Source organism: Physeter macrocephalus, chromosome 12 (genome assembly GCF_002837175.3).
Source record: "Physeter macrocephalus isolate SW-GA chromosome 12, ASM283717v5, whole genome shotgun sequence".
NCBI classification, from domain to species: Eukaryota; Metazoa; Chordata; class Mammalia; order Artiodactyla; family Physeteridae; genus Physeter; species Physeter macrocephalus.
This window is the reverse complement of record NC_041225.1, coordinates 86,866,708-86,891,543: the sequence shown is the minus strand read 5'-3', so window position 1 is coordinate 86,891,543 and position 24,836 is coordinate 86,866,708. Positions and strand designations below refer to the sequence as shown.

Here is a 24,836-nt window from a genome sequence, read left to right as displayed (position 1 = left end):
AGCCATGGCCGCTGAGCCTGCGCGTCCGGAGCCTGTGCTCCGCAACGGGAGAGGCCACAACAGTGAGAGGCCCGCGTACCGCAAAAAACAAACAAACAACAACAACAACAACAACAAAAAATATATATATATATATATAAAAAACTATAGTCAGAATCTGGCATTTTCATGAAGACCGACATTACTCTATGACCTACTCTGTTTATAATAGCAAAAGAAAAAAAAAAGAAACAACCTAAATCTCCAACAACAGCAGAATGGACAAATAAATTCTGGTATACTCCTAAAATGGAATACTGTGGAATAATTAAAGGAATAAACTACAACCACATGTATTTCATTTATAAACATTCACATTCATAACATTGAACCAAAAAAGCAAGTTGTAGAAGGACATCCTTTGTAATACAGAAAGTTTCAAATATGTAAAATAATAAAAATATTGTTTCTTATTATATACTTGTCATATAGTATTTTTATAATACAAATGGTATACTCAACACAAGAAATGGTCACCTCTGGGGAGAAGGAATAAAATGATTTAAGGAGGTCATATAAGAGCTTTAACTATATTTGTAATGTTTAATATATACATAAGTGTTCATCATATATTTCTACATATCTTTCTGAATGACTGAAGTATTTCATGATTTCAGAAAAGAAGGATCCACTGACTAATATGAGGACTCAGACTTTTTCAAACTTATCCTGTTTTTCAGACTAGATGATAACAAAAATAAAATGGATATATATCTGGGGAAGAAATGGATATATCTTTCATGATGTATAACTTAGACCTGGAACTAAGATATAATTCACCAGTGTAAAGTGAATCTTTTAAAGAAGATGGTAAAATACTAATTTTAAGATCAGTATTTAAAAAATTAGCTTAGAGTGTGTGTTCATAAACCTCAGTGTTTATTTCTTAAGAAAAGAAAATTTATCCTTTTAATAATTTTTTTCAGAAAGCCATTTTGTTTTAAACCATCTTTTCATTTTATATGTGTTAAATCATAAAGTAGTAAACACTTTGGTTTCAAGATAAGTTAGGAATTGTTTACATTCGCTTTTTAAGAATTATGGTATTTTTAGAAGGGACTCTTTGAAATTTGCTCTCTGTGGAAACATTCCTTCTCAGTTTAATTAAGATTTTGAATATTGTTAAATCTATTGTTGATTTAAGAAGAAAGCACTTCGTAAATAAATAGCTGGGCTTTATGAATTTTAGCTGAGTGTTATACTGACATGACTGATGGTAATGGAGCTAAATATTTAAGATGTTTGCCATGAAGTGCTATTAATTTCAAAGTTATTTGAATGCATGGGTTATCATGATGGAGAAAACCTTCAAAGAAATTGCTAATTGAAAAATAAATGATTTTAATTTTCGTGGGAATTTCATTTTAATCCATCAGCCTTATGATTTACATTCTTGTATTTCAGGGAAAGGTGGCCCAGACAGCATGTATGTCAGCTTGCAAGCATTTAGCTACGTCCTTGATGCAACTTTTGCTGGAAGCTGAAGTAAGGCAGCTCACCTTGGGAGCATTACAGCAGTTCAACTTGGATGTCAGAGAATGTGAACGTAAGACAGTAAACCATCTCTTTGCTTATTTGTTTTACCTGCATATTCACTTCTGTGGAAAAAAAAGTTTTAGGTCTGTGGGGTTTTGGTCCTAATGGAGTCAAAGAGTACTAGAAATAAGAGTCTGTCACCAAGCTAATTTGAACACCCAAGAGTGCCTAGGCCCATATGTAGAACAAAGAAGATCCCTGACATGGAAGTTTGCAGTCTAGAGGGGGATACAAGGCAGACATGCATTTAATACACACCAAAAAAAACCTGATTAGTTCAAAGACTTCAAAAGAATGCAGTTCTCAACCATTTCCTTTTTATGTTGTATTTGAAAACTATTTTTTCATCTTATCTGCAAACTCTTCTTAGTCTAAAGCACAAATGGAGTTTGCATTTATCAGTCAGAAATGCTTTCTATGACAGGTAGAAACAGAAAACCTTAGACAGAGTGGTTAAACTAAATAGTTTTATTTTTCTCAGAGGCAGTGAGTTGCTGTATTAATTTAGTTGCTCAGTGATGTCATCAAGGACCCAGGTTCTTTTGTTCCCTCTCTTCTGTCATACTTAGAATTTTCCTCCTCATACATATTATAGTCAGAAGGGACTCACATTCAATGCAGGAGGGAGGTGCCAGCATCACCTATTTTTTCATTTAAAAAATTAAAATCTTTTCAGTAAACCCCTAACAAACTTCCCTGTGTGTCTCATTGGTCAAAATATAGTTGTGTGGTTGCCTTCAGCTCTAAGGGAGACTGGGAGATGGAGTATCTGGCAAAGAGAAAGAAGAGCATCATTATTGACGTAGTTGATTTATCATGAATTGTCTACTTGGAATTAAACACAAAATCAGGTTCTGGTTAGCAAGGAAGAAGGAACAAATGAAGAGTGTTGTGGTGTTCACTGTGCCATCAGTGAGAAGTGAAAATGAACAAAAATGATATGACTCCTGGAAACTTTTTTCTGATTCTAGGAAAATTAAAATAGTGGAAAATTACATGAGTCTGCTAATACTTCTGTCCCACCTTTTAATTTTTTTACTGTTTATTGGTTTCCCTTGGTTGACCTTTTTTTTTGTTTGTTTTTCTGGCCACACCACACAGCTTGCAGGATCTTAGTTCTCTGACCAGGGATTGAACCTGGGCCCCCTGCAGTGGAAACACAGTCCTAACCACTGGACTGCCAGGGAATTCTCCCACTTGGTTCACTTTTGATGGCTGGAAATTAAGGCTTAATTGGTTATGCTATTTTTAATTAATTAATTAATTAATTAAGACTTCCAGTTTCAGCCATCACAGAGTAACAGGTATCAAGGTCACCCTTCTGCCGTAAACAGCTATAAAACTGGATAAACTGTATGAAACAACTTTTTTCATGCATTAGACAGCAGAGAGTACAAGGCTGTGATCCTTCAGAGGGGAAATGTACAAGGTAAGCTTGACATTTACTCTTGTTTTCTGTCTGGGGGCACTATCCAAACACAGCACAGGAAAGTAGAGCCCGAATAAAAAGCAGTGTTTTGCACAGAAAACCCCCCCCAGAAATTGGCTTATAGGGCTGTTGAGGCAGCTTAGTTTTGTGGAGAAAGGTACCTGAGAGCGAGGAGTTGTTTAAAGAAGTTGCTCCAGAAATCTGCATTGGAGAGCCCTTGAGTCTTTGATCAAAAACCAAGTTGCCATGTGTGGTGTGAAACTCTGGGAGGCTTAGCGGAGAATAGCCACTGAGGATCTATGAGCTGAATAGGAATGCCAGTGGTCACAGAGTGCTAGGAAACACTGGAATTCTGACCAACCAGAGTGGAGAGACCACCTTAACATATTGTGCATTCAGTAATACCCCAGAAGGTTAGGCATTAAGAATGCTATTCAAGCTCTAGAGTAAGAGCTAATCTTGAGCCACCCTAATAAAGTCTAATAAGAAGACTTGACAAGATAAAGGTAATCTGCCAGTAAAATAACTGCCTGCCAAAACACTCAACAATCTTTGAAGGAAGAGGAACATGAAAAAGTTTTCAGATTCTCAACCATATAGCATCTACAATTTCACATCAAAAAACTAAAATTCGACATACAAAGAAGTAGGAAAATATAACCCATAACAGAAGAAAAAATAAACAATAGAAATAAACCCACTGATTATACAAATGTTGAAAATAGTGGACAGGGCCTTTAAAAGACTGAATATAAATATATTCAATAACTTAAAGGAAAAAGTGGATATAATGCATGACTAGAGGAAATTTTTTCCAGGTTTGACAAAAAAAAGTATTAACTCACTGATTCAAAAAGCTCAACAAATCTTTAGCAAGATAAACATATAGCCACACCCAGGCACATTATGGTCAGATTGCTAAAAATGACAGCAATAAAAGAGAAAATCTTAATAGCAGAAGAAAAGACACATTACATAATAAAGAGCAATGATAAGAATTACTGCTAATTTCTTATCAGAAACGGTACAAACCAGAAGGCAGTAGAGGAACATCTTTAAAATCTTGAAAGAAAGAAAAAAAAAAGCCTGTTAACCTTAACCTGAAAACTCTTTATCTTGTGAAAAATATCCTTCAAACATAAAGGTAAAATATAGACATTTTCAAATAAACAGAAGTTGAGAAAATTTGTCACCAGAAGATCTATACCACAACACATTTAAAAAGTAGTTTTTCGGGCTTTCCTGGTGGCGCAGTGGTTGCGCGTCCGCCTGCCGATGCAGGGGAACCAGGTTCGCGCCCCGGTATGGGAAGATCCCACATGCCGCGGAGCGGCTGGGCCCGTGAGCCATGGCCGCTGAGCCTGCGCGTCCGGGGCCTGGGAGAGGCCACAACAGAGGAAGCCCCGCATACCACAAAAAAAAAAAAAAAAAAAAAGAATAAAAGGTAGTTTTTCAAGTTGAAAGGAAATTATACTAGATGTCAACCCAGCTCTACAGTGCAGATTACATTGTTCAAAGATGTCTACCACAATATCTCTTTTCCTAGAATCTTGACACTACCTTATTAAGAATTGACATCTATTAGAGGGAAATGCACAGTATTGTATGCATATTCAAAATTATTTAATTGAAAAAAAAAGAATCAACCTCTAATTTCCCTTCTCTTGCATCTGGGCAAGCTGTGACTTGATTGTAACCAATAGAATGTGGCAGAAGTGGCCTTTGTGACTTCTGTGGCTGGATCATAAAAGACAGTGCAGCCTCCATCTCCTTAGTTAGCTGCTGTATAAAAAGTCCCACTACCCTGAAGCCTCCATGCTGTGAGGAAGCCTAAACCAGCTCACTTGGAGAGACCACATGGAGGAGCTCTGATACGTAACAATTAAAATTTTATGCTGTTGGTACTGTATTTTGTTGCATTCCTTTAAATAGTGCTAGGTTTTGTTCTGACCTGGATTTACTTTACTTGGTTGGATCCTTTCAAGGTTTGCTTTTTCTTTTATATTGGATCTAGAGCAGCCTGTCGTCTAGGTCATATTTAAATCCCAAATCTAAAGCAATGCCGTTTTGAAGGATTCTAGGCTGTGCCCCAGGTATCTGAAGATCTTTCAACTCTGGCTGATGGAAACCCAAAGTATGCCCAGCTCTATAAGAGTTCCACAAATTATTTTGCCTATTCCTCTCTGGTGATTCTTTCCCCAGCCTTGTGTAGTTTCTTCTCATACATGCACAGATTAGTACTCAACCAGATATTCAGTAGGAGTCTTTTGCAGTTTTCCTTTTGCAGCTCCCTCCATCTAATCATTGGCCCTGCAAATACTAGCTGCCTTGGCATTCTGGACTATAATCTCTGACTTTTCAACTCAGACTGCCATGCTTTGTTTGTGTTCCTTCCCGTTGTCCGCTATGTATCACACCCCAGAAACTGCTGCTAGATATGCTCACCTGGTTTGTTTTCTTTCTTTCAGGGATCACAGCCCTGCATTGATTGTTGTCTAATATCTAAAACCATTCTTTCAGATGCTTTTTCCAGTTTTCCAGGCTTTTCTTTTTTTTCCAGTGGGAAGATGTCTTCTTCTTATTACTCCATCATGGAATTAAGTGAATATCTTTTCAAGGTTTTCCTTTTTTTTTTTTTAATAAATTTATTTTATTTATATATTTTTGACTGCATTGGGTCTTCGTTGCTGCGCGCGGGCTTTCTCTAGTTGCGGTGAGCGGGGGCTACTCTTTGTTGCGGTGCGCGGGCTTCTTATTGAGGTGGCTTGTCTTGTTGTAGAGCACGGGCTTTAGGCGCATGGGCTTCCGTAGTTGTGGCTCATGTGCTCTAGAGCGCAGGCTCAGTAGTTGTGGTGCACGGGCTTAGTTGCTCTGCAGTATGTGGGATCTTCCTGGACCAGGGCTCGAACCCGTGTCCCCTGCATTGGCTGGCGGATTCTTAACCACTGTGCCACGAGGGAAGCCCAAGGTTTTTCTTTTTTTTTTTGTAGGAGTAATACCTGCTCTTTGTGGAAATTTTGGGGGAAAAAAGTACAAAAAAATTATGATCTCAGCATTCAGAAATAAGTACAATTCCAGCGCTTCCCTGGTGGCGCAGTGGTTGGGAGTCCGCCTGCCATTGCAGGGGACACGGGTTCGAGCCCTGGTCTGGGAAGATCCCACATGCCTTGGAGCAGCTGGGCCCGTGCGCCGTGGCTGCTGAGCCTGCGCTCTAGAGCCGGCGAGCCACAGCTGCTGGGCCCGTGTGCCACAACTGCTGAAGCCCACGCGCCTGGAGCCTGTGCTCCGCAGCAAGAGAGGCCACCGCAGTGAGAGGCCCGTGCACCACAATGAAGAGTAGCCCCCGCTTGCCTCAACTTGAGAGAGCCTGCGCGCAGCAGCAAGGACCCAACACAGCCATAAATAAATAAATAAATTAATTAATTAATTAAAATTTTTTAAAAAAAGAACTGGTATCTGAGATTTAAAAAAAAAAAAAAAAAGAAATAAGTACAATTCCAGGGATTACATCCAGACATGATAACATCCAGCAGCCACAGAATTGTTTCTAGAAGCCATCCACTGGATTCCTTGCATCTAGTTAGCCAGAATTGTTTTACATGGCTCTGTCTTAACCAGTTACTTCCCAGGAGAATGAAAACATAATGATTGGCTAAACCAGTCAAGATTGATTCTTAATGTTGAATACGAAGTCATCATTTTCTGAGTCTTGAGGAATAGTAGAACCTCATTCTGATATAAATAAAAGGGAGAAAAAGGCTTTGGGGTAGGTGACCAACCAATACCAGTGGTTGAATAGCAAAGCCTGATGAATGATTGGGAATAACTCAATCAAAATGACTGCATTTTTGTTAGAGCTAAAAGGTAAAGAGGGATGGAGGGTAATAAGCTAAAATATATGAGCCTTGAGGAAGAGGAGTAATGGTCTGAGAGAAGCACCGATGAATAAGGAAAATGCCCATCTTACAGCCTGATTCTGAAGTACATTTTTTGTAGAAAAATGAACAGCTTCTATTTTAGAGAACTATAGGCGAATTGGTATCCTTAGCAGAGAGCCAGCTTTCAGTTGACTAAGAGGTAGAGAGATCATTTAATGAGAAGGTGGAAACTATGAAAATAGTTTGTTAACTATGGCAGAGGGGTTCCAGAGAGCCAGTGTCTTGCCTGAAAAGCCATTCAATATTTGTAATAGCCTTTCAGACTTAGGATCAGCTTGACTCTAACATTTGTGAGGCATGGCAGTGCCTCTAATAACCATATTACCACTGAAATTTTTTCCCCATATATTTAGAGCCACTGAGGTTCATTGATTTAGAATTTAATGTTTCATTTCTGATTGGCATTAATTTGTCTGTCAAAAAACTTTCCATGGACATTTATTTTAATTTAAAAGAAAGAATTCTATGTCTTTTGCTATACCATCCCCCTCATTTTCTTCTTTACATGCTCAGTGGTCTATAAAAAATCTTAAAGAAATGATACATAAGATTCACATAACTATACAGAGGCGTATAAAAGCAGCCCCAAATGACAAGATAATTAACACTTACATCTTTCTACCCAGTGGTGTGTACGTGAGGTATTTTTGCTATTGTCTGTGAGTCATTGGAAGAACTGTGTATAGGTCCTGAAAGAAATAAAACTTTGGACAAGATGGAATGTGAATGTATCTTGAGTGTTTGACTCTGAGGCCTGGGCTGCCACTTTGTTAGATCCCAAATACATACAGGAATTATATGCATGCAAGCCTGAGATATTCAGCTAGTATAGTGTAGTCATTAAGAACACAGATTTGAGAGTCAGCTCAATCAGATGTTCAAGTCACCACTTCTTTTTAGTGTGACCATATATAAATTATTTAACCTCTCACAGCCCCATTTATGAAATAGGAATAATAATAGAACCTAATATTACAGGAATGGGGTCAGAATTAAATGAGATAATGCATAAAAGGGTTTATTTCATGGCTGGCAAAACATTAAATAGGCAATAAGGAGTAGCTTCTCTTGTTATCATTATCAGCAGCAGCAACGACAGCAGTAATAAATATCCAGCAACTCTCAGAAGGTCTTTTGCAGACCACGCAGACCTTTGTCTGTAGTTTGTGAATCAGTTAGGTTTGGAGATGCCCTTTTATTCAATGTAAGTTTTGCTTTTTGTAGTTATCTGTCGAACTTCTGTAGTTGTTCTGAAAGTTATCATCCAGAACTGATGATTTTCTAATTCTCAGCCTATGCTTTTGCAAGAAATCAATTAGTTAGCTCAGATGTTTACTAGAGATGTAACTACTGCTTTGGATACCACTATCTAATAGGAGTGTTGTTGATTCTTACTGACAGGCTAATCAAACCAAGTACCTTTATGGTGAAGATTATTAGGATTTAGGAGATGTGAAGAAAATATTCCTTTCCCTTTAAAAATTGACAGTGACCTCTGGGTATTTCTGCTCTATATGAATTTCATCTTATATCTCCATATGTTCGTATATCTTATATTTGGTTTTGGATATTGGAACACTGGATCCCGACACAGAAACTGGATTTTAAATACTAGCAGGTCTTGATGACCTAATACTTACCTCCTTGATCAAACCTGGGCTACTGTAGCATTCATGTACTAGGATGTTCAGTCTGTGTCTGGATTTGGAATTTCCAAACCTTTTTCTTTGTATATTCTAAAAATAAGGAGCTCTAGAGTCATATTCCAGCTCACCTACTTGTTAACAGTACTAATTCAATAATCTGTTCATTTATTCAACAAATATATGTGGAGCCCCTACGCCTACTTTGCATGGTACTACATGCAAAGTACCATGCTGGAAGCTTGAGAAAAAATGGGAAACCATTGATGTTAAATAGGAGAGTGACTTGATTAGATTTGTGCTTTTGGAAGGAACTCTGCAATTTATCAGGGGCCTTAGAGATCAGTTATAAGGCTGTTGCAGTAATCCATGATGGAGATGATTTGGAAGCTTCAGCATATTTATGCATCAAAATTCAAGCCCTTGGAGTGAATAAATCAACTCATCTACCCTCCCTGAGTCCATCAGTAAACTAGAAATATTAATCCCTGCTATAGTTTTTTCACAGTATTGTTATGAAGTCAAATAAGATACTATGCATAAAATCATTTGTAAACAGCCATGGAAATTTTATTTATTACAGTTATCATTTCTTTATGCATATGCTTTCATGTGTTTTTGTCGTGTTTTCTTTCCCACGTCCATTGTTATATGGTTTGTAATGTTAAATATTTCAGTTTTTAGTTGTCTGCTCAGGTTCCTATATTATTCAAAAGATTGGCGTATTAAAAATATAATATAGTTAATCCAAATCCAGGGGACGTTTGGTTGTGAGGAAATGCAGCAGCAATTGCATCTTTTAAAATTTAGTGTAATCCATCTTTTCGCAGGGCCCATCGCCTTTTGCACAGAATAGACCGAGTCCCTGTACAGAAAGGTAATAGAATGCATCTTGCCAAATTCTCAGTTCTTTGATGGTCAAGTTAATCTGAGCTTGGGAACAAGGACTCCAAAGCCTTCCATTTCACCCTTCTTACCATAATAGCCCTTACTTTACAGGTCAGGAAACCAATGTGGAGAATCTGCCTAAATTCAGGATTTAATGAAACAACTTTAGAGTAGATTCATGATCTCACTGAGCCTACTATGATATAAAATATTAGCAGAACACCATTTGTCACTTAACTCCACAGACCCCACTCTAACTGAAAGATCAGGTTGCTTTCTGCATCCCTAGAGAAGTAGTTTTAGCTCAAGGCTTTAAAAAAAAGTCAGGATCTAATAGTCCAGGACTGAGAAGTTTGAATTTTCCATCTCTTAGTATATATTTACTAAAAAAATGGCTGCAAGTTCCCTTGTGTGGTATAGCAGGCTCTCCTCTGACTCAGGTGTGAGATGTTTTAGCAAATCTTAATCAGGCAAACCTTAATAGGCTTGCTTATGATTTTGCACTGGGGCTTCTGAACTAAGGAATCTTTGTAAAGCTATCTCTCTGAACCTTAAGTACGAGGCCCAAACACCTGCCAGTGGGGTAACTGTGTTCACTTATATTTATTTTCTCCATTACTTGAGCCCAGTTATCCTTGACTCTCCACATCCATATAGTTAATTATCCACCATTGGTCACTCTCCACAAGAGCCTGTCTTGCGCCTTCAGGCGTTCCTTTACCAATCTCTTCCTGTTGTGAGGGAGACAGAAGAGAAGTGAGTCCTCAGGACCCTGGTCAGAAGCATAAGGGAAACAAATGTGACAGGTCTTACTATCATTCTTCTCTTGCAGCCTTTGAAGTTTACATTTTGCAAAAGGAGTTTTGGTCCTTAATAACTAAGCCAGTACTAAACCCAAACTGCATCAGCCTACCAAACAAACTGTTAAAGTGACTACCAGCTTGTACATTAAATCAAGCCTCTCCAATGAGATGCCCAATAGTAATTAATTTGTCATTCAAAATTATGTTTAGTCATCCTTGAATAACTAGTACAAAATGTGTATCCACACAGGTTTGTTTGTTTGTTTGTTTTCCTGCAATTCCTTAGAAAACTCTTACATTCCCTTCTGAGTATAATTCTTTTCTCCCCTACTCTTATTTTGCATATCACCCTTGAGCCCATGTTGTGTTTAGGACCTAGTCACAGGACAAGATTCAATAAGGGATAGAGCAGAGCAGAGTGCTACCCTTCTCTGGCAAGGGAGATACAATAGAAAGCATTCTGGAGAAGGCTGAGGGATCAAGGTTTCACAGTTTCACTTAGCACCCTTGCATTTATCAAGGAAATACGGTAAAAGTATGAAGACAGCTGGTGTATCAGTTCATAGATCAGTTTGTGCTCTTCATTTTCAGCTCACCCAGCTATCCAGCTGCAGACAGAAGGGGATTATTATAGCAGTGCCTCACGACGGTTCTGTTTTCTTGGATTTTTTTTTTTTTTTTTTTTTTTTTGCGGTACGCGGGTCTCTCACTGTTGTGGCCTCTCCCGTTGCGGAGCACAGGCTCCGGACGCGCAGGCTCAGCGGCCATGGCTCACGGGCCCAGCCACTCCGCGGCATGTGGGATCTTCCCGGACCGGGGCGCGAACCCGTGTCGCCTGCATCGGCAGGCGGACTCTCAACCACTGCGCCACCAGGGAAGCCCTCTTGGATTTTTGAGTTATGCATTCTAGCAAGGACCAGAGTGCCCCATTTTCATTGTAAGTTGCCCAGTGTTATTAAAAGCTTTCACATGAAAGCTTTCCATATTCTTCAGTTTCTTTAAATTGAGCAATGGCAGGACAACCTAGTCCTCCAAAGCTTCACCCTCAATGGGAACTTGTTCCCAGGTGACTTAAGATAATACCTTAATTATGAGCTTGGCTGCCACATTCCACAGACTGTTGACTTCTCATCCTGGGAAATGAAAGGATGTCTTAATGCCCTTTTCCCTGCCATCACCTGTTAACGAGTTCCAAATATTCTACATTTTCTCTAAAGTCTTTGTTTTGCCAGCTCAATCCCTAATAATCTGTCTTAATTAAATTATGTTTATTTGCAAGGAACAAAAATTTATTCAAAACAGTTCAAGAAAAGAGGAGGGCTTATTTTGAATATATGGATTTCATAGGATCCAAGAAAAAGGTAAACAGTGGATTATGTCTGCACACTCCTGTGTCCTTAGCCTCTAGGCACAGTGCCTGACATATGGTACTTGCTTAATAAATATTTGTTGAATGAATAAAAATGACTCAATTAGCAACTACCTAAGTTTCTGGATCTTTTTGGTCAGCTCTGAAGATGGAAGGGAGTAGAAGTAGGAAGTGGCTTGGGATGGAAGTCATGTGATATGAATAGCAAGACAACCAGGGATGTAGTTGGAATCTTAAGGAATACTCTCTTAGGAGGATGTACAATTGGCAACTTGAGTACACATATCCTACCACCAACTTCTATGGATTATCAAGCCATTCTTGCCACCAACAGTCAATTCTCAATATATCATCTGTATAATATATAATAATTAAAATCAGAGGTAAAAAAAACAGATAGACCTTTGAAACCAATTTGTTTCTATCATCTCTGATTTTTGTTATTATATATTATATTTAGTAGTTTGGGCATACTTTATCCCTCTTCTTAACCTCAGTATCTTTATTTATAAAATGAAGTTACAATTATACTATCTCACAGACTTGTTGAGATGATTAAGTGAGTGACACATAACAGATGCTCAGTAACTCCTAGCTGCCATCCTCATTGTCAAGTGTCATTATCATCATCATCAGAAAGAGTACTAAGCTGGAAGGAAAGTTGTATTATAACCTCAGTTTTGTCACCAACTTGCTGTGTGATCTTGAGAATTCATTAAACCTGTTTGGGCTTTGGGCTTCTCATTTATAATGTGGGAACACTTGGCTAGATGATTTCTGAGTTTCCATTTAGTTCTAAGACATTACAGTTTATCATGGGAGGGAAGATTGTGTGGATATTTTCATGTGTATGGAAAGTTGTTTTAAGAATTAAATGAGATAATGCGTATGAAATGCTTTACAGATCCTAATACACATATATTTGTAACCACTAGTAAATATTGAATGTTTATTATAGTTTTAATTATAGTTATGTATGATAACATGTTCATCAGGGACTTAGAGTATATGGAAGCAGAAAGCAGGCTTTGAGTGATTGCCATCAGGGGCTCATAAATTTAATGACCATTGGAATAGGGTCAGTGATTTTTTTTCTCAAAGAAACTTTCTATATAATTGTTCTCAGAGTCTGCTTTATGGTATTTACTTTTGGATAATATTAGTTTAGGAAGAAAGCAAGCTGTCTAGTGAAGACCTAAAGCACTATAGTATCCTGTAGAAATGTCAGTGTGGTTGTGGATAAGATCAGAGTTGCCATGATGAAACGTGTTACTTAAGCAGTCCTGAATTTCAGAAGAGTCTAAAGAGTATGAATACATTTCTTTTGGAAACTTAGTTATTAGGACATGAGTACTAATATAGTACTGATGTGACAGATAGATTTAAAGAAGACAAGTTGGCTTTCTGTGAGATTTACTTCAATCTTAGAAATGTTAAATTGTAGTAGCAACTGCTTCATTAGCCGCTGAGCCTGCGCGTCTGGAGCCTGTGCTCCGCAACGGGAGAGACCACAACAGTGAGGGGCCCGCTTACCGGTAAAAAAAAAAAAAAAGATATCATAAAAGTTTGAGCCCAGTAAAATTTTAAACCTCATCTCCCTAGGTTATATCAAAATAACAGATGCCTCCTTCATTTGATGATGTGTAATGCCTGAAGATGCAAATTTCCTGTTGTAGACTACTGAAGGACATTTTGTGTGTTTCGGTATCATTGATTTCAGATCCCTCAGCTTCTATCCTCAGCCTCATCTTTCTGAATTATAATTTTAAAACAAGCTTTCCCGTTCTGCCTTCTTCCATCTGAGGAACATTAAAGTAAAAAGATTGATGATAGACTTTGAGTTTGTATGCAGAAAAATAAACTTGCTTCCTATAATTTGCAGTGTTCTGCACATGTGAAAATCTAAGGATAATTAATTATTGCTTTAATGTGATGGAGACGATAACTTGTTCTATGAGACAAGCTCTATGGCTAATGAATTTTGTCTTTTGGTTGACTGACTGTTTAATGGAATCAGAGAAAATATTTTTTGTTTCTTCTTTACAAAAATCCTTTCATTCTCTACTGGAAATAGATATAGGGATTTGGGTAGCCAGTCTTTGTTAGAGCACATCCTTCTTTATTTATTTTATCATTTGTTTTCCCCTTTTCTCAGTTATGTTCTGTATTCTTGTTTCTAATTCTCATTTTGATTCAATATTTGCAGTGAAACTTGTAAATTTGCAAGGGAGAATCATTAAGTTGGCAATTATATATGTATATATATTATATATAGTTATAGTTATGAACATTTCATTCATTCTCTTCATTCCTTGTTTTCTCTGCAAGACCTGGAACACTGTAGATAGTCTATACAAGAAACCAGATTTACAACTCAAGTGCAGTGGGAATTTGTAGGATGGATATAGAGGCCATAGTCTGGTACTTTCTCAGGCACACAGCTCTCAGTCAATCTATGCAAAATCTTCCCCAGAAACTTATGGATTGTATGGCTTTGTCTCTCTCCCACTTCCCAGGCCCTTACCAGTTCTTTTTAAAAGCAGGATTGAGCTTGGATTCTCAGATCTAAAATGGTGTGGGAAGAGCACAAACCTCAGATATCTTCCTTCTGTCAAAACTAGGCAGTACAAAGCCCTGCTTTGTTTGCTGTTGTCACGCTAGGTGCTATGCTAGGTGCTATGCTATTATGCTATGTTATTATGATGTGCCTTTCTTAGCCGTGAAAAACCCAAACAGAGGGCTTCCCTGCCATTTAAATGGCCATGTCACTTCTCTTTGACTGTGGATGACGGACACTGTACCCTCTGGAAGGACTTTTCTCAGACATGGATCAGTGAGTAGTACCCACTCAGCAGTTATTTTGGTTTATGAGCTGAAGTTCCTTGAATTCCAGGAGATAAGGCAGTCATTGTCTCTCTGAACCCACTGCCAGACACCCAGTCATTTGATAGTAGGTGCTGCCAACCTGAGCAGTGAAGGCGGGCAACCTGCTCTTCCTCACCATGGCCTAAGGTGCCATCCTTGTCAAGCGAATGGAGATGGATCATGCTGCTCTAACCTTGTTATATATCACTGTCAAACCCTGCTATTGGCTTCCAGGGATTGGCCAACAGAGACAAAGTACTTTTTCTGGTAGCAAATGTTACCTTGGATTGTTTGCGAGGCATTTAAGTGATGAGGAAGTACAAAGGACCTGCTACGTGAAGAATCATAATACCTAGTTAAGCTTCTTTATCTGTGGCAAACCTCCCAATACCCTAAATTCTGCTTGGCTGTTTGGTAGATGCGGTACTTATCCCGGCTCTAAATAAGGACAGTGACTGATTCCTCTTAGAAACTGTTTAGATTTTTCTTTGAGACCTTACACACTTTGGAAGTTTCAGGGACTAGAAAGATTAAGAAATGACATTTCAAAGAAGAAAAAGTTTAAAAACATATTGTGGTTATTGCTGTTTTCCTATTACTTAACCCTGGTTCCAGACTCGGTAAAAAGACTTTTCCTGAAGTTAAAGGAGTATGTTATTACAATTTCATAATCTCCAAAGCCTTTTTACTATTCCTTTATTAGAAACTTTATAAAACAATTATTTAAAAATTTTCATTAATCCTCATGATTTGCTTGAAAACAGCCAGAAGCATTTTCATGGAGAAATGAGCCCATTGAAACAATAGCTTGCCTTAATCATTGCAAACCAGAGACCTTACCTCACCATTAGCACCAGAGCAACGTATGGCCATCTCTTTCTGCTATATCAGCTAGCTACAAACATCACCTCAGCTGAAAATTATTTCTTTAGCACCGCTACCTCATTCCATCAAGCCATTTGCACCTCCCTTTTACTCACATAGGCTAAAATCCTAATGTTTGTAGTAAGCCAGACTCTCCCAGGAATATCTGATGCATTCACTGCTCTTGTCTCCAAGTGTTTACACTGAGACATTTTATACATTTTATATTTTCTTTGGCCCTAACTTCATGACTTTGGGGCTGAGGCCAGTAAACTATTTATTTTAACTGGGCCATTTTATAGGGTGTAAACCAGGAAATCATATTAAATACCATGTCTATTTAAAAATTATTATAATAGTTGAAAGTTGACAGACTTCTACTCAGGCCTACAAGAAATTCCTGTAACATTCTAGCCATCTGCTGCCTTTAGGTGGAACAGTACCTTATACATCTCAAAAAACTGACTAAAGTCCTAATTTTTATGAGACATTTTAAAAGAAATAAATTTCAGTCCTTTCCATTATTACCTGCTCTAGTATTTCAGCAGTTAACAGATTCTGATTTGAGTTCTGTTGTTTTAATTAAATCATCTATCTAGTCTACTTTTTGTATTACAAATTTTAGAAATTTATCCTTTCCCTCTTCCTCCCTTGTGTGTGTGTGTGTGTGTGTGTGTGTCTACGAGACAGAGAGAGAGAGAGAGAGAGAGAGAGAGAGAGAGAGAGAGAAGGAGAGAGAGAGACCACAAAATCCCCGTAGCATTCCCAATTTCATGTTTCTAAGATTGGAATTTAGAAAATGTGAGGAAAATATCATTGCCAACACTTCCATTTAGAAAAGCTGAAGTTTTCAGAAACTAGTGAGTCAATTTATAGAATTTTTAAAGTCTTACCTATAATGTTCTATAATGATGAATGATCTATATTTTACTTCTATTTTCTACTCCTTTCCTGGGAGGAGAAGGTGGTATATGGTAGGGTCTCTGGTGGGATAATGTACACTTGTATGGGTGAATTGAGGCCTATATCTTTGTCTTTATTTGATCACTAAGTAGCTGTGAATTTGGACAACACACTTAATCTCGTTCAAAATCTTTTTACCCATTTGTTATATGTGAGTGGTTTGGACTAGGGTATCCCATTGGACTACATGGCTAGGGATTAGCCATTCAAGTAGGATGAGGTAGGTTGAGAAGGGTGTTCTGACAAAGGCAAGTATTTGTATAATTCTGGGAGGAAATAAAGAACATGGCATATTAGGGAACTAAAACTAGTTCATTATGACTAGAGAATAGGGTGAAATGAAGTGGGGTAGCCAGAAGGAAATGTGGAGATATAATCATTGTTAGTGGATCCAAAGCAGGTTTTAGAGAGAGTATTTTTAATGGAAGTAGGGTGATAGACCAGATTGCTGAGAGTTGAGGAATGAATGGAAGATAAAGAAGCTGAATCAGTGCTTGTAAAAGACTCAGAAATTGACATGGAAAGAGAGGAAAGAAAAGGTTGTTTATTTAATTGCATCTCTTAAGCCTAATAATTGGGACTGTTTAATTGTAAATAACACCAAATATTTTATATAATGTAACCAAGAATAGGAGAAAAATAACACTTTATTTTCTTTGTGGGTATCAGTAAAATTTGCCTGGTAATCTTTCTCTTCTTTTTGTCTTTCTCTGCCCTTTCCTCCTGAAAGATGTGCCTTTCTGAAGAAATTCAAGACTCCTCAGTTTTTCACCACATCCCAGCAGTCCCATGGCTTAAGGCCTGCCCTTCCCCTCTGACTCACAGGAATCTCTTTGTCAGCTGTCTGCCTGTCAATGGATGGAAACAAGGTGTAGCATCAGCTCCTGCCCAGGCAATTAACCAGGGAAAAGGATGAGGTTCTGTACTCTTCTGTAGAAAAGCATTTTTGAGGGCTTTTAAACATTTTAAAGACAGGAGTGCTTTTAATACTTGAGATGCTCATTTATCTCCTATACTTCCTAGTAGTTAAGATATTCCTTTAAAAGCACCAGTTTATCATGGAAAGAAGTTGCTTAGGTACCTTAAGAAACAACTATTTTCATTTCCTTTTTCCTCCAACTAACCTAAATTCTCTTAAAACACTAATCTCCCCCTCTCTTACCAGTGCCTAGGAGTTAAAAATGCCTAATGCTTCCTCTAGCGTTCCTGTCGTGTCTGCAGTCAATTCCCTGATCTTGTAACTACCAGCTTAAGGTCTCAGGTTTCACTGACAGAGATTCTCTTTTTCTCCTTCTTTTGTTTTTGTTTGTTTTAGGGGAAAAAAAGAAAAAGGAAAACACACCCCAAACTGAGCTCTTAGTGGCAAAGTTTATATTCTCTAGTAAGATAGATCCTAAGTTTAGATCTTGACCTCTGAAAATAAATTCATTAGTCTGTGTAACCATAATGGCAGACCAGTATTTATGTTCATATTGATCTTTCACAAACATTTAACATGGATGTGGATCATTGTTTTAATACTTTACATTATAATTCCATTGAGGGGGTGGAATTCCCAACTAATACTAGAATAATTATATGAAACAAAGCTAGAGAATATAGAAAATATCATTCTCTGGGCAAGATATGCAGAACTTTTTATTTTGCCATATCAAAAATGATCTCTCATAATGAAGACTTGCTTTAGTGTAATATCTTTAAATTTTTTGATTCATTGAAGAGGTAACCATGTATGCAAAAAAAAAAAGCATATTATTATTTTATTGTATCCAATTCCAGTAAATTTCACATTAATTATGCTGGGACACATCTGGCTATAACCTAGATATTAAAATGGACTCAATATCAAGTTGTAATGTGCTTGATCTGGATTGGACCTTGTGTTCCAACAACAGTTTTCCAACACCAACTGTGTGTTCTACAATTTAATCCAGTTCTAACACTAACTACCTGGAGTTAGTGCAGACTCCACAGGGTAAGGGGTCAGTCCCACAAGACTGCCCCTCTTCAGGCATCAGCCACAAGTCACAGGTGACCTCAAGCCACTCACACTTCTTCCTAGCTGACTACAGATTTGGGGCTCATCACATCCCCTTTCAGTTCAGTAATTCACTAGAAAAACTCACATAACTCACCAAAAATGCTGTACTTATGATTACACTTTTATTATAAAGGCTGTAACTCAGCAACAGCCAAATGGAAGAGATGCATAGGACAGGATCCTGGGGAGGAGGGGGGCAGAACAGAGTTTCCATGACCTGTCCTTAAGGATTCCAGGCATGTCAACCTTCCAGCACATCAGCATGTTCACCCATCAGGAATTCCTGATCCACTGAGCTTCAGTGTCCCGAGTTTTTATATGGGGGTTTCATTGCATAGGCATGATTGAATAAATAATCGGCCACATGATTGAAATCAATCACCTTCCCCTCCCCTCCCTGGAGATTGGGGGTGGGGCTGAAAGTGTCAAACCTCTAGTCACAGGCTTGGTCTTTCTGGCTTGTCCAGCCCCTCCCTTAAAACTACCTAAAAGCCCACAGGAGTCATTTCAGCATAAACTTAGGTATGGTCAAAAGGAGCTCATTGTGAATTGCTCAGGAGCTTTCCTATTGCTCAGGACCTTTCAAGGGTATTTGAAACTCTATGTCAGGAGCTGGGACCAAAGACCAGATATATTCCTTGTTATATAATAGACCTCAAGAGTATATTTGATTCAGTCGCATAGCTTTAAGCAAGTGAAATATTATTAATTTCATTTTACAGAGGAGACATCTGGCACTAAAAACTTATGTGATTGGCACAAGGTCACATAAGTAAATTCTAGAAAGGATTGGCATCCCACAGTTACCTTAGCTAATGATATATCCATTTTCGGTGGACATCCATCTGCTTAGACTATGAGACTCAGTTTTCCTGGCAAATTGTGAGACTATCCATGAAATGTATACCAAGGAAGCATTAACTATCTGCTTTCAGTTTAGAAAGAATCATAATTGACTTAAAAAAAAAAATCTAGCTCTTTTAGCTTGGGAAACATCCTATGTGGAACCTACCTTAATCATTTCTCTTTCAGTATTTTTCATAGCTTTGTATGACATACCTCCACCCTGTTCAAGGGCGCTGACAGTGTCTTGATACTTTTCCTTTTAATGAGTCAGCATTCGTTTTGTATTGTATGCTTACAAAACATTTTGCAGTTATAGATCAGGATTGCTACTGGTATCACTTGCTGGGGAAATTGAGAGCCCAAGAGCTTTGTCCAGAAACATATGCTGCTCAACTATTATTATTTTTTTAAAATTATGCCCGAATCATTCCAAAAATGATTTGAGACCAGTTTCAGTAGGATAAGTTGAAAAAAATAATAAATTAGATATAAGAAAAGAAAATGGGATGAAGAGAAGAAAGGTAGGAATACTAGCATAAGAATTAATAGAGAGGTAATATAAACATTTATTGACAGGCACAGTGAAGAGCATACAAAGTATATAGCTCTCTCAGAGGTTGACCTATTTTTAAAATATGGGCTGAATAGAAGACATTGTGTATTATCAGGAACATTTGCTTCAATCCTAATTTCATAGCCAATGTAAAAATGGAATTCATATTGTTATGAATTTGGGGGGTGCTCTTTCCTTGTCATTTCAAAGTCTGCAATCATTCTTTGCACATTTCATTTTAGTTCTCATTCTTTACAATCAACATCATCTAAAGCTGTGCTGTCCAGTACTATAGTTACCAGCCACAAGTGGCTCTTAGAGCATTTGACATGCAGCTCAGAAATGAGTTGTGCTCTAAGTGTAAAATACATCCTGGATTTTGAAAAAACCTCATGAAAAATGTTTAAAATACTAATTTTATGTTGAAATTAATATATTTTAGGCATGTTGGGTAAAACAAGGTATACTATTCTTAATTTAAAAATTAATTTTTGTCTTCTTAACCTGTCTACTAAAAATTCTAAAATTACACATGCAGCTCACACTTCTCTTTGGACAGTGCTTTTCTAGAGAATTGATTTTCACCGTTATGTTAAATGCCCTACAGAATCCTTCCCAATGTAAAATTTCAGATAGCTTAGCTCTGAGTCTGTGTTCATACAGCAGAATAATCAGTGCTGAACCAACACATGGATAAGATTAAGTCCTTGAAAGCAGAGTAAAAATATCAAGGATACAAAGTTACTACTTCAGAACACAAGTCTTTCTCATCTCTCAGGAAACCCACGCCTTTCATTGCAGATCCTCAGTTTTCTTAGAGATGCACAGAAGCACTGCTGATTGCTAATTGGGAGAGGCTTCCTTTCACTATAGTTTTAAAAGATCTCTTATGAAATTGGCCCTTATTTTGCGAAATTGCAAAGCATTTGGGAACTTCAGAGGAACATTGTGGCTTTACACAGATCTATATATTTTTATGATTTTATTCTCTAACTGAATGAAAAAGATATAGATACACACATATATACATATATATGTGTATATATTTGTGTGTGTGTGTGTGTGTGTATATATATATATGGAACATGTAGAGTGAATATTTGCTTTTAGACATTCTAGATCAGGGATGCATACTGAAATAATAGAAAGACAGATTTAGAGGGATTAGGTTCTATCTGGTTCACTGACTTACCTTTTTTGCTTCTTAATTTTTTCTTCTGTAAAAGTCCTCAGTAATTACAAATGCTCCTTTCAGCTTTAGGATTCTAGGTTGTCAACGCAAGTCCTAGGACATCTTGTGCTGTGTTTTTGGTGATTATTTGTGGAATATTAAGGGAAAGTCCAAATGCCATGTGACATGACATTGTTCTGCCACTTGCTATGGTCTTGGCTTTCCTTAACCGTCTTCCTCTGCAATGCAAAAGATACTCTGTTTAATTTGGTGAACACAGCTAAAGTATTCTTATCCACCATTTAAAATATTATTTCCTTAAACAAAGAACAGTACCCAGTGGCCTCCTGGACTCCATGACATGGTAGGAATTTATGTCATCTCCTTTTAAATCTCGAATAAAATTGTTTTCTAATTTGCTTTGCTAGATTCAACCAATTAATTTCATTAAACTGTTTACAGATTTTTCTTATATGTTAGATACGTTAGGCAAGGCATAGAAATCAGCTTCTCCAATTTTCTAGGTTTATTCCACATAAGACGGCTACTCTCTCCAGGGGAATGTATATTGTCATTGACACCAGTCACTGCCAGTACCTGAACCCTCATTTCCTCTCAGTGGTATAATATAAAGAACAGCCAGATGGAGACTGATTGGCTTATTTACTCAGCATCATCATGAAAGTTCTTCGTGCTTGTGGCCATTTCCTAGCTTATAGGGGATTAATCCCTTACTAATTAAAAAGCTATGTTTATCTGTCCTAGTTTTCAGTTGTCTTTTAGAGCAAAAGGGGTTAGGAGAATTAAACTTTGAAAACAATTTATAAATCTGTTTAGAGTACTGGTTTGGCATTTGCTATCAGACTTTGTTATTATCGGTTTTAATCATATTTCTCACACGGAAACTCAGAATAGGTTAGTTACACTGTACTCTTCTCTGCCCTTCTTGAGGTAGGAGATCTAGTGAGTTACTTATTTAAAATATGTAAAAACAAAGAAAAATGTACATCACAGAATTATACCCTAGATAATTAAAGGTAACTATTTTTTATGATCACGTTTTCATACAAGTACACTTATACAAGTATAGTAAGCTGAATCTCCAAGGAACTTTTCCCTCCCACCAGTCCTCCCTCCCTTTTTCTGTCTCCTTGATAGCTCTCTCCTTAGTACTTACTTCCTTATGTTCTGGCTGACCTTTCTCTGACCAGCAGGGCCTCCAGTGGAGTCCCTGTGGAGTCCATCAACTCTTCTCTGTAATTAGCTTAGTGGAGGCACTGTGAAGTGATGCAAGAAGGTTTTAGCTTCCCCAGAGCCACACTTTGTAGTCTAGCATACTCCTTATCTGTTGCTCCAGGGACCCAGATACCAGGAAACCATTATATTAATACAGCAACAGCAGCTCTTATTTTTTTAATCCCACAAAAACCACATGTGACCTGACATGATCTTAAGATATAAACAAGTACCCAACACACTTTGGGCTCCAGAGTACTGACTTTTCTTTCTTACCTGACATTTTGGCCAAAAACCAAGCCCTTAATCCATTCAGTGAAGGCTGGTGATGCTATCTTGTCCACTGTCTGACCTGGAACTTCACTGGGAGCAGTAGTATATGATACTAACCAGGAACCTCTGGTTAAAATTTTGCCCGCTACCTTTTCAACTTTCTCTTATTTGAGCAAATTAGCTTTTTCTCTAAGAATTGCTATTTTAGGGCTTCCCTGGTGGCGCAGTGGTTGCGCGTCCGCCTGCCGATGCAGGGGAACCGGGTTCGTATATGATACTAACCAGGAACCTCTGGTTAAAATTTTGCCCGCTACCTTTTCAACTTTCTCTTATTTGAGCAAATTAGCTTTTTCTCTAAGAATTGCTATTTTACCTATTTCCCAGATATTGTACTAGTTTTGATTTTCTGAAATAAATTTTACCTTGCTCATCTCCTTTGAAAATTATTCTTGTTCTATGGACAATTTGCAAAGATTCAGAAGAATTAATTTTATATTCTGTTTCCCACAGCTTGCTTTTGATAAATTCTCAGATGTCCTGTCTAGATATACAGATTACAGACTCAGGCAGTCATTTATGTTTTTGAGAGTTATGTTTTATTTGGTGACCTTACTGAAAACTAAAGCCTGGGAGACACCTCTCAGATAGAACTGTTCCTAAGAGGTAAAGGGAGGAGTCAGGGTATATAGGAGTTTTTGCTGGAAACAAACAAACAAACATGGAGTCAAACATCAATAGATTATAGCTAATCACAAAAAGCAGACATCTCAAATTAATGATTTTAGTGCTTGTCTATGTATGGAAAGATGCAAGAGTCTGGACTCATAGAAATTATTCCTTTGATACGTATCTTAACTATCTAGGGCCAGTATCCTGTTTTTCTTCATCCTGAAATCTCTTCAGGGCACACTGTCTAGGGTGGATGCAATGGTTGGTGGCTTGATGGTGGGTAACATTCATAGTTTACCAGAATGGCAGGCAACATTCTTGTTTACTGAAATAGCAGGCAACGTTTTTTTACCACACCAGTGTTAAAACTTAAAAGTCCTGTATCCTGGGAACCCCTACATGCAAGTAGGGGCAGAAAAAAAAAAAAAAAAGGGTGAGACAAATGCATAAGTCAAGCTTTTCCAGGTCCTCACCAGCCAACTTCACCTATAACCTTTTATTCTTTTAATTAATTTATTTTTTTAACATCTTTATTGGAGTATAATTGCTTTACAGTGGTGTGTTAGTTGCTGCTGTATAACAAAGTGAATCAGCCATACATATACATATATCCCCATATCCCCTCCCACTTGCATCTCCCTCCCACCCTCCCTATCCCACCCCTCTAGGTGGTCGCAAAGCACCGAGCTGATCTCCCTGTGCTATGCGGCTGCTTCCCACTAGCTATCTATTTTACGTTTGGTCGTGTATATATGTCCATGCCACTCTCTCACTTCGTCCCAGCTTACCCTTCCCCCCTCCCTATAACCTTTTAACCTTTCTGAGTTTCATTCACTTCCCTCTTCTCTCTCAAGGCCTTGAACTCTGAAAAACCAGAGTACTTTTCTCTGGCCGTAAGGCAGTCATTTTGATTCCTCAAAGCCCCTTCTAACTCTAACTCTCCCGTTTTATTCTAATTAGGGTTCTCTGCTCTTTATAAAATTTATATTTTGTTTTCATCAGCCAAATATGAATGTACCAGATAATTTTTAAGTTGATTTAAACATTTTTTTCCTCCCCCCATCTAAGCGGCAGTTAATTTTAAGACCAGCCTTCAAGCAGTGTAGAAAGCATTTTGAAATTAGTAGAATCCCTCCTTTTTGTACTTTGGCAATTTTATTTCATTATAATATGAGGATTATTAGAAATGTAAAACTATAGGATACTTTTTAGAAATTAATATTGCTTTAAAAACAATTGCCACACCTCATCGATTTAAGTGTGTATGAGAATGTGAAGGAATGTTGGATATTTGTTAAGTGAGGTGTTTTTTCTTTCCCTCTTTATACCTTTATACCTCTTATTTTCTTTCCCTCTTTATACCTTCACTTAACAATATGCCTTCTTTCCGATAACTTTGTACACCTCCTTTTAATTTTTTTAAAATGAAAATTTATCTCATTAAAAGATTTTTCACATTTGCAAATTGGATCTTGGAGGCAGGCCCTGATCCCAGCTTCAACTCTTGTCCGTACTGTGATTTGACAAGGACAAGGAAGAGCTGCTGGGGAGAGCCAAGCTCTCTGAAGGATGGCTGGGTGCTGGTCAGGGACTCCACTAACCTGAACAAGTTTTCCAAGAGGAAGCTTTCTTGCCAGCCTCATTGGAACCTTGATTCAGTCCCCACATAACATAAGGTAGTCAGAGGTAGGATTTGGTTTTGTGTTAAGT

At 37.8% G+C, this 24,836-nt stretch overlaps 1 protein-coding gene across 8 annotated transcripts in view; it reads left to right on the top strand.

The window, feature by feature from the left end:
• The window catches only part of EXOC6B (exocyst complex component 6B), a 735,227-nt gene that overhangs the window by 516,529 nt on the left and 193,862 nt on the right, over positions 1 to 24,836 (top strand). For 6 of the 8 annotated variants that reach the window (XM_055089243.1, XM_024133527.3, XM_055089241.1 and 3 more), the window contains one exon: positions 1,444 to 1,585. In XM_055089243.1, coding sequence (XP_054945218.1) covers positions 1,444 to 1,585 — 142 coding nt within the window. Of the gene's footprint in view, positions 1 to 1,443; positions 1,586 to 9,415; positions 9,463 to 17,067; positions 17,150 to 24,836 lie in introns of those variants that run through there. The other 2 variants (XM_028496529.2, XM_028496530.2) reach the window with 2 other exon arrangements.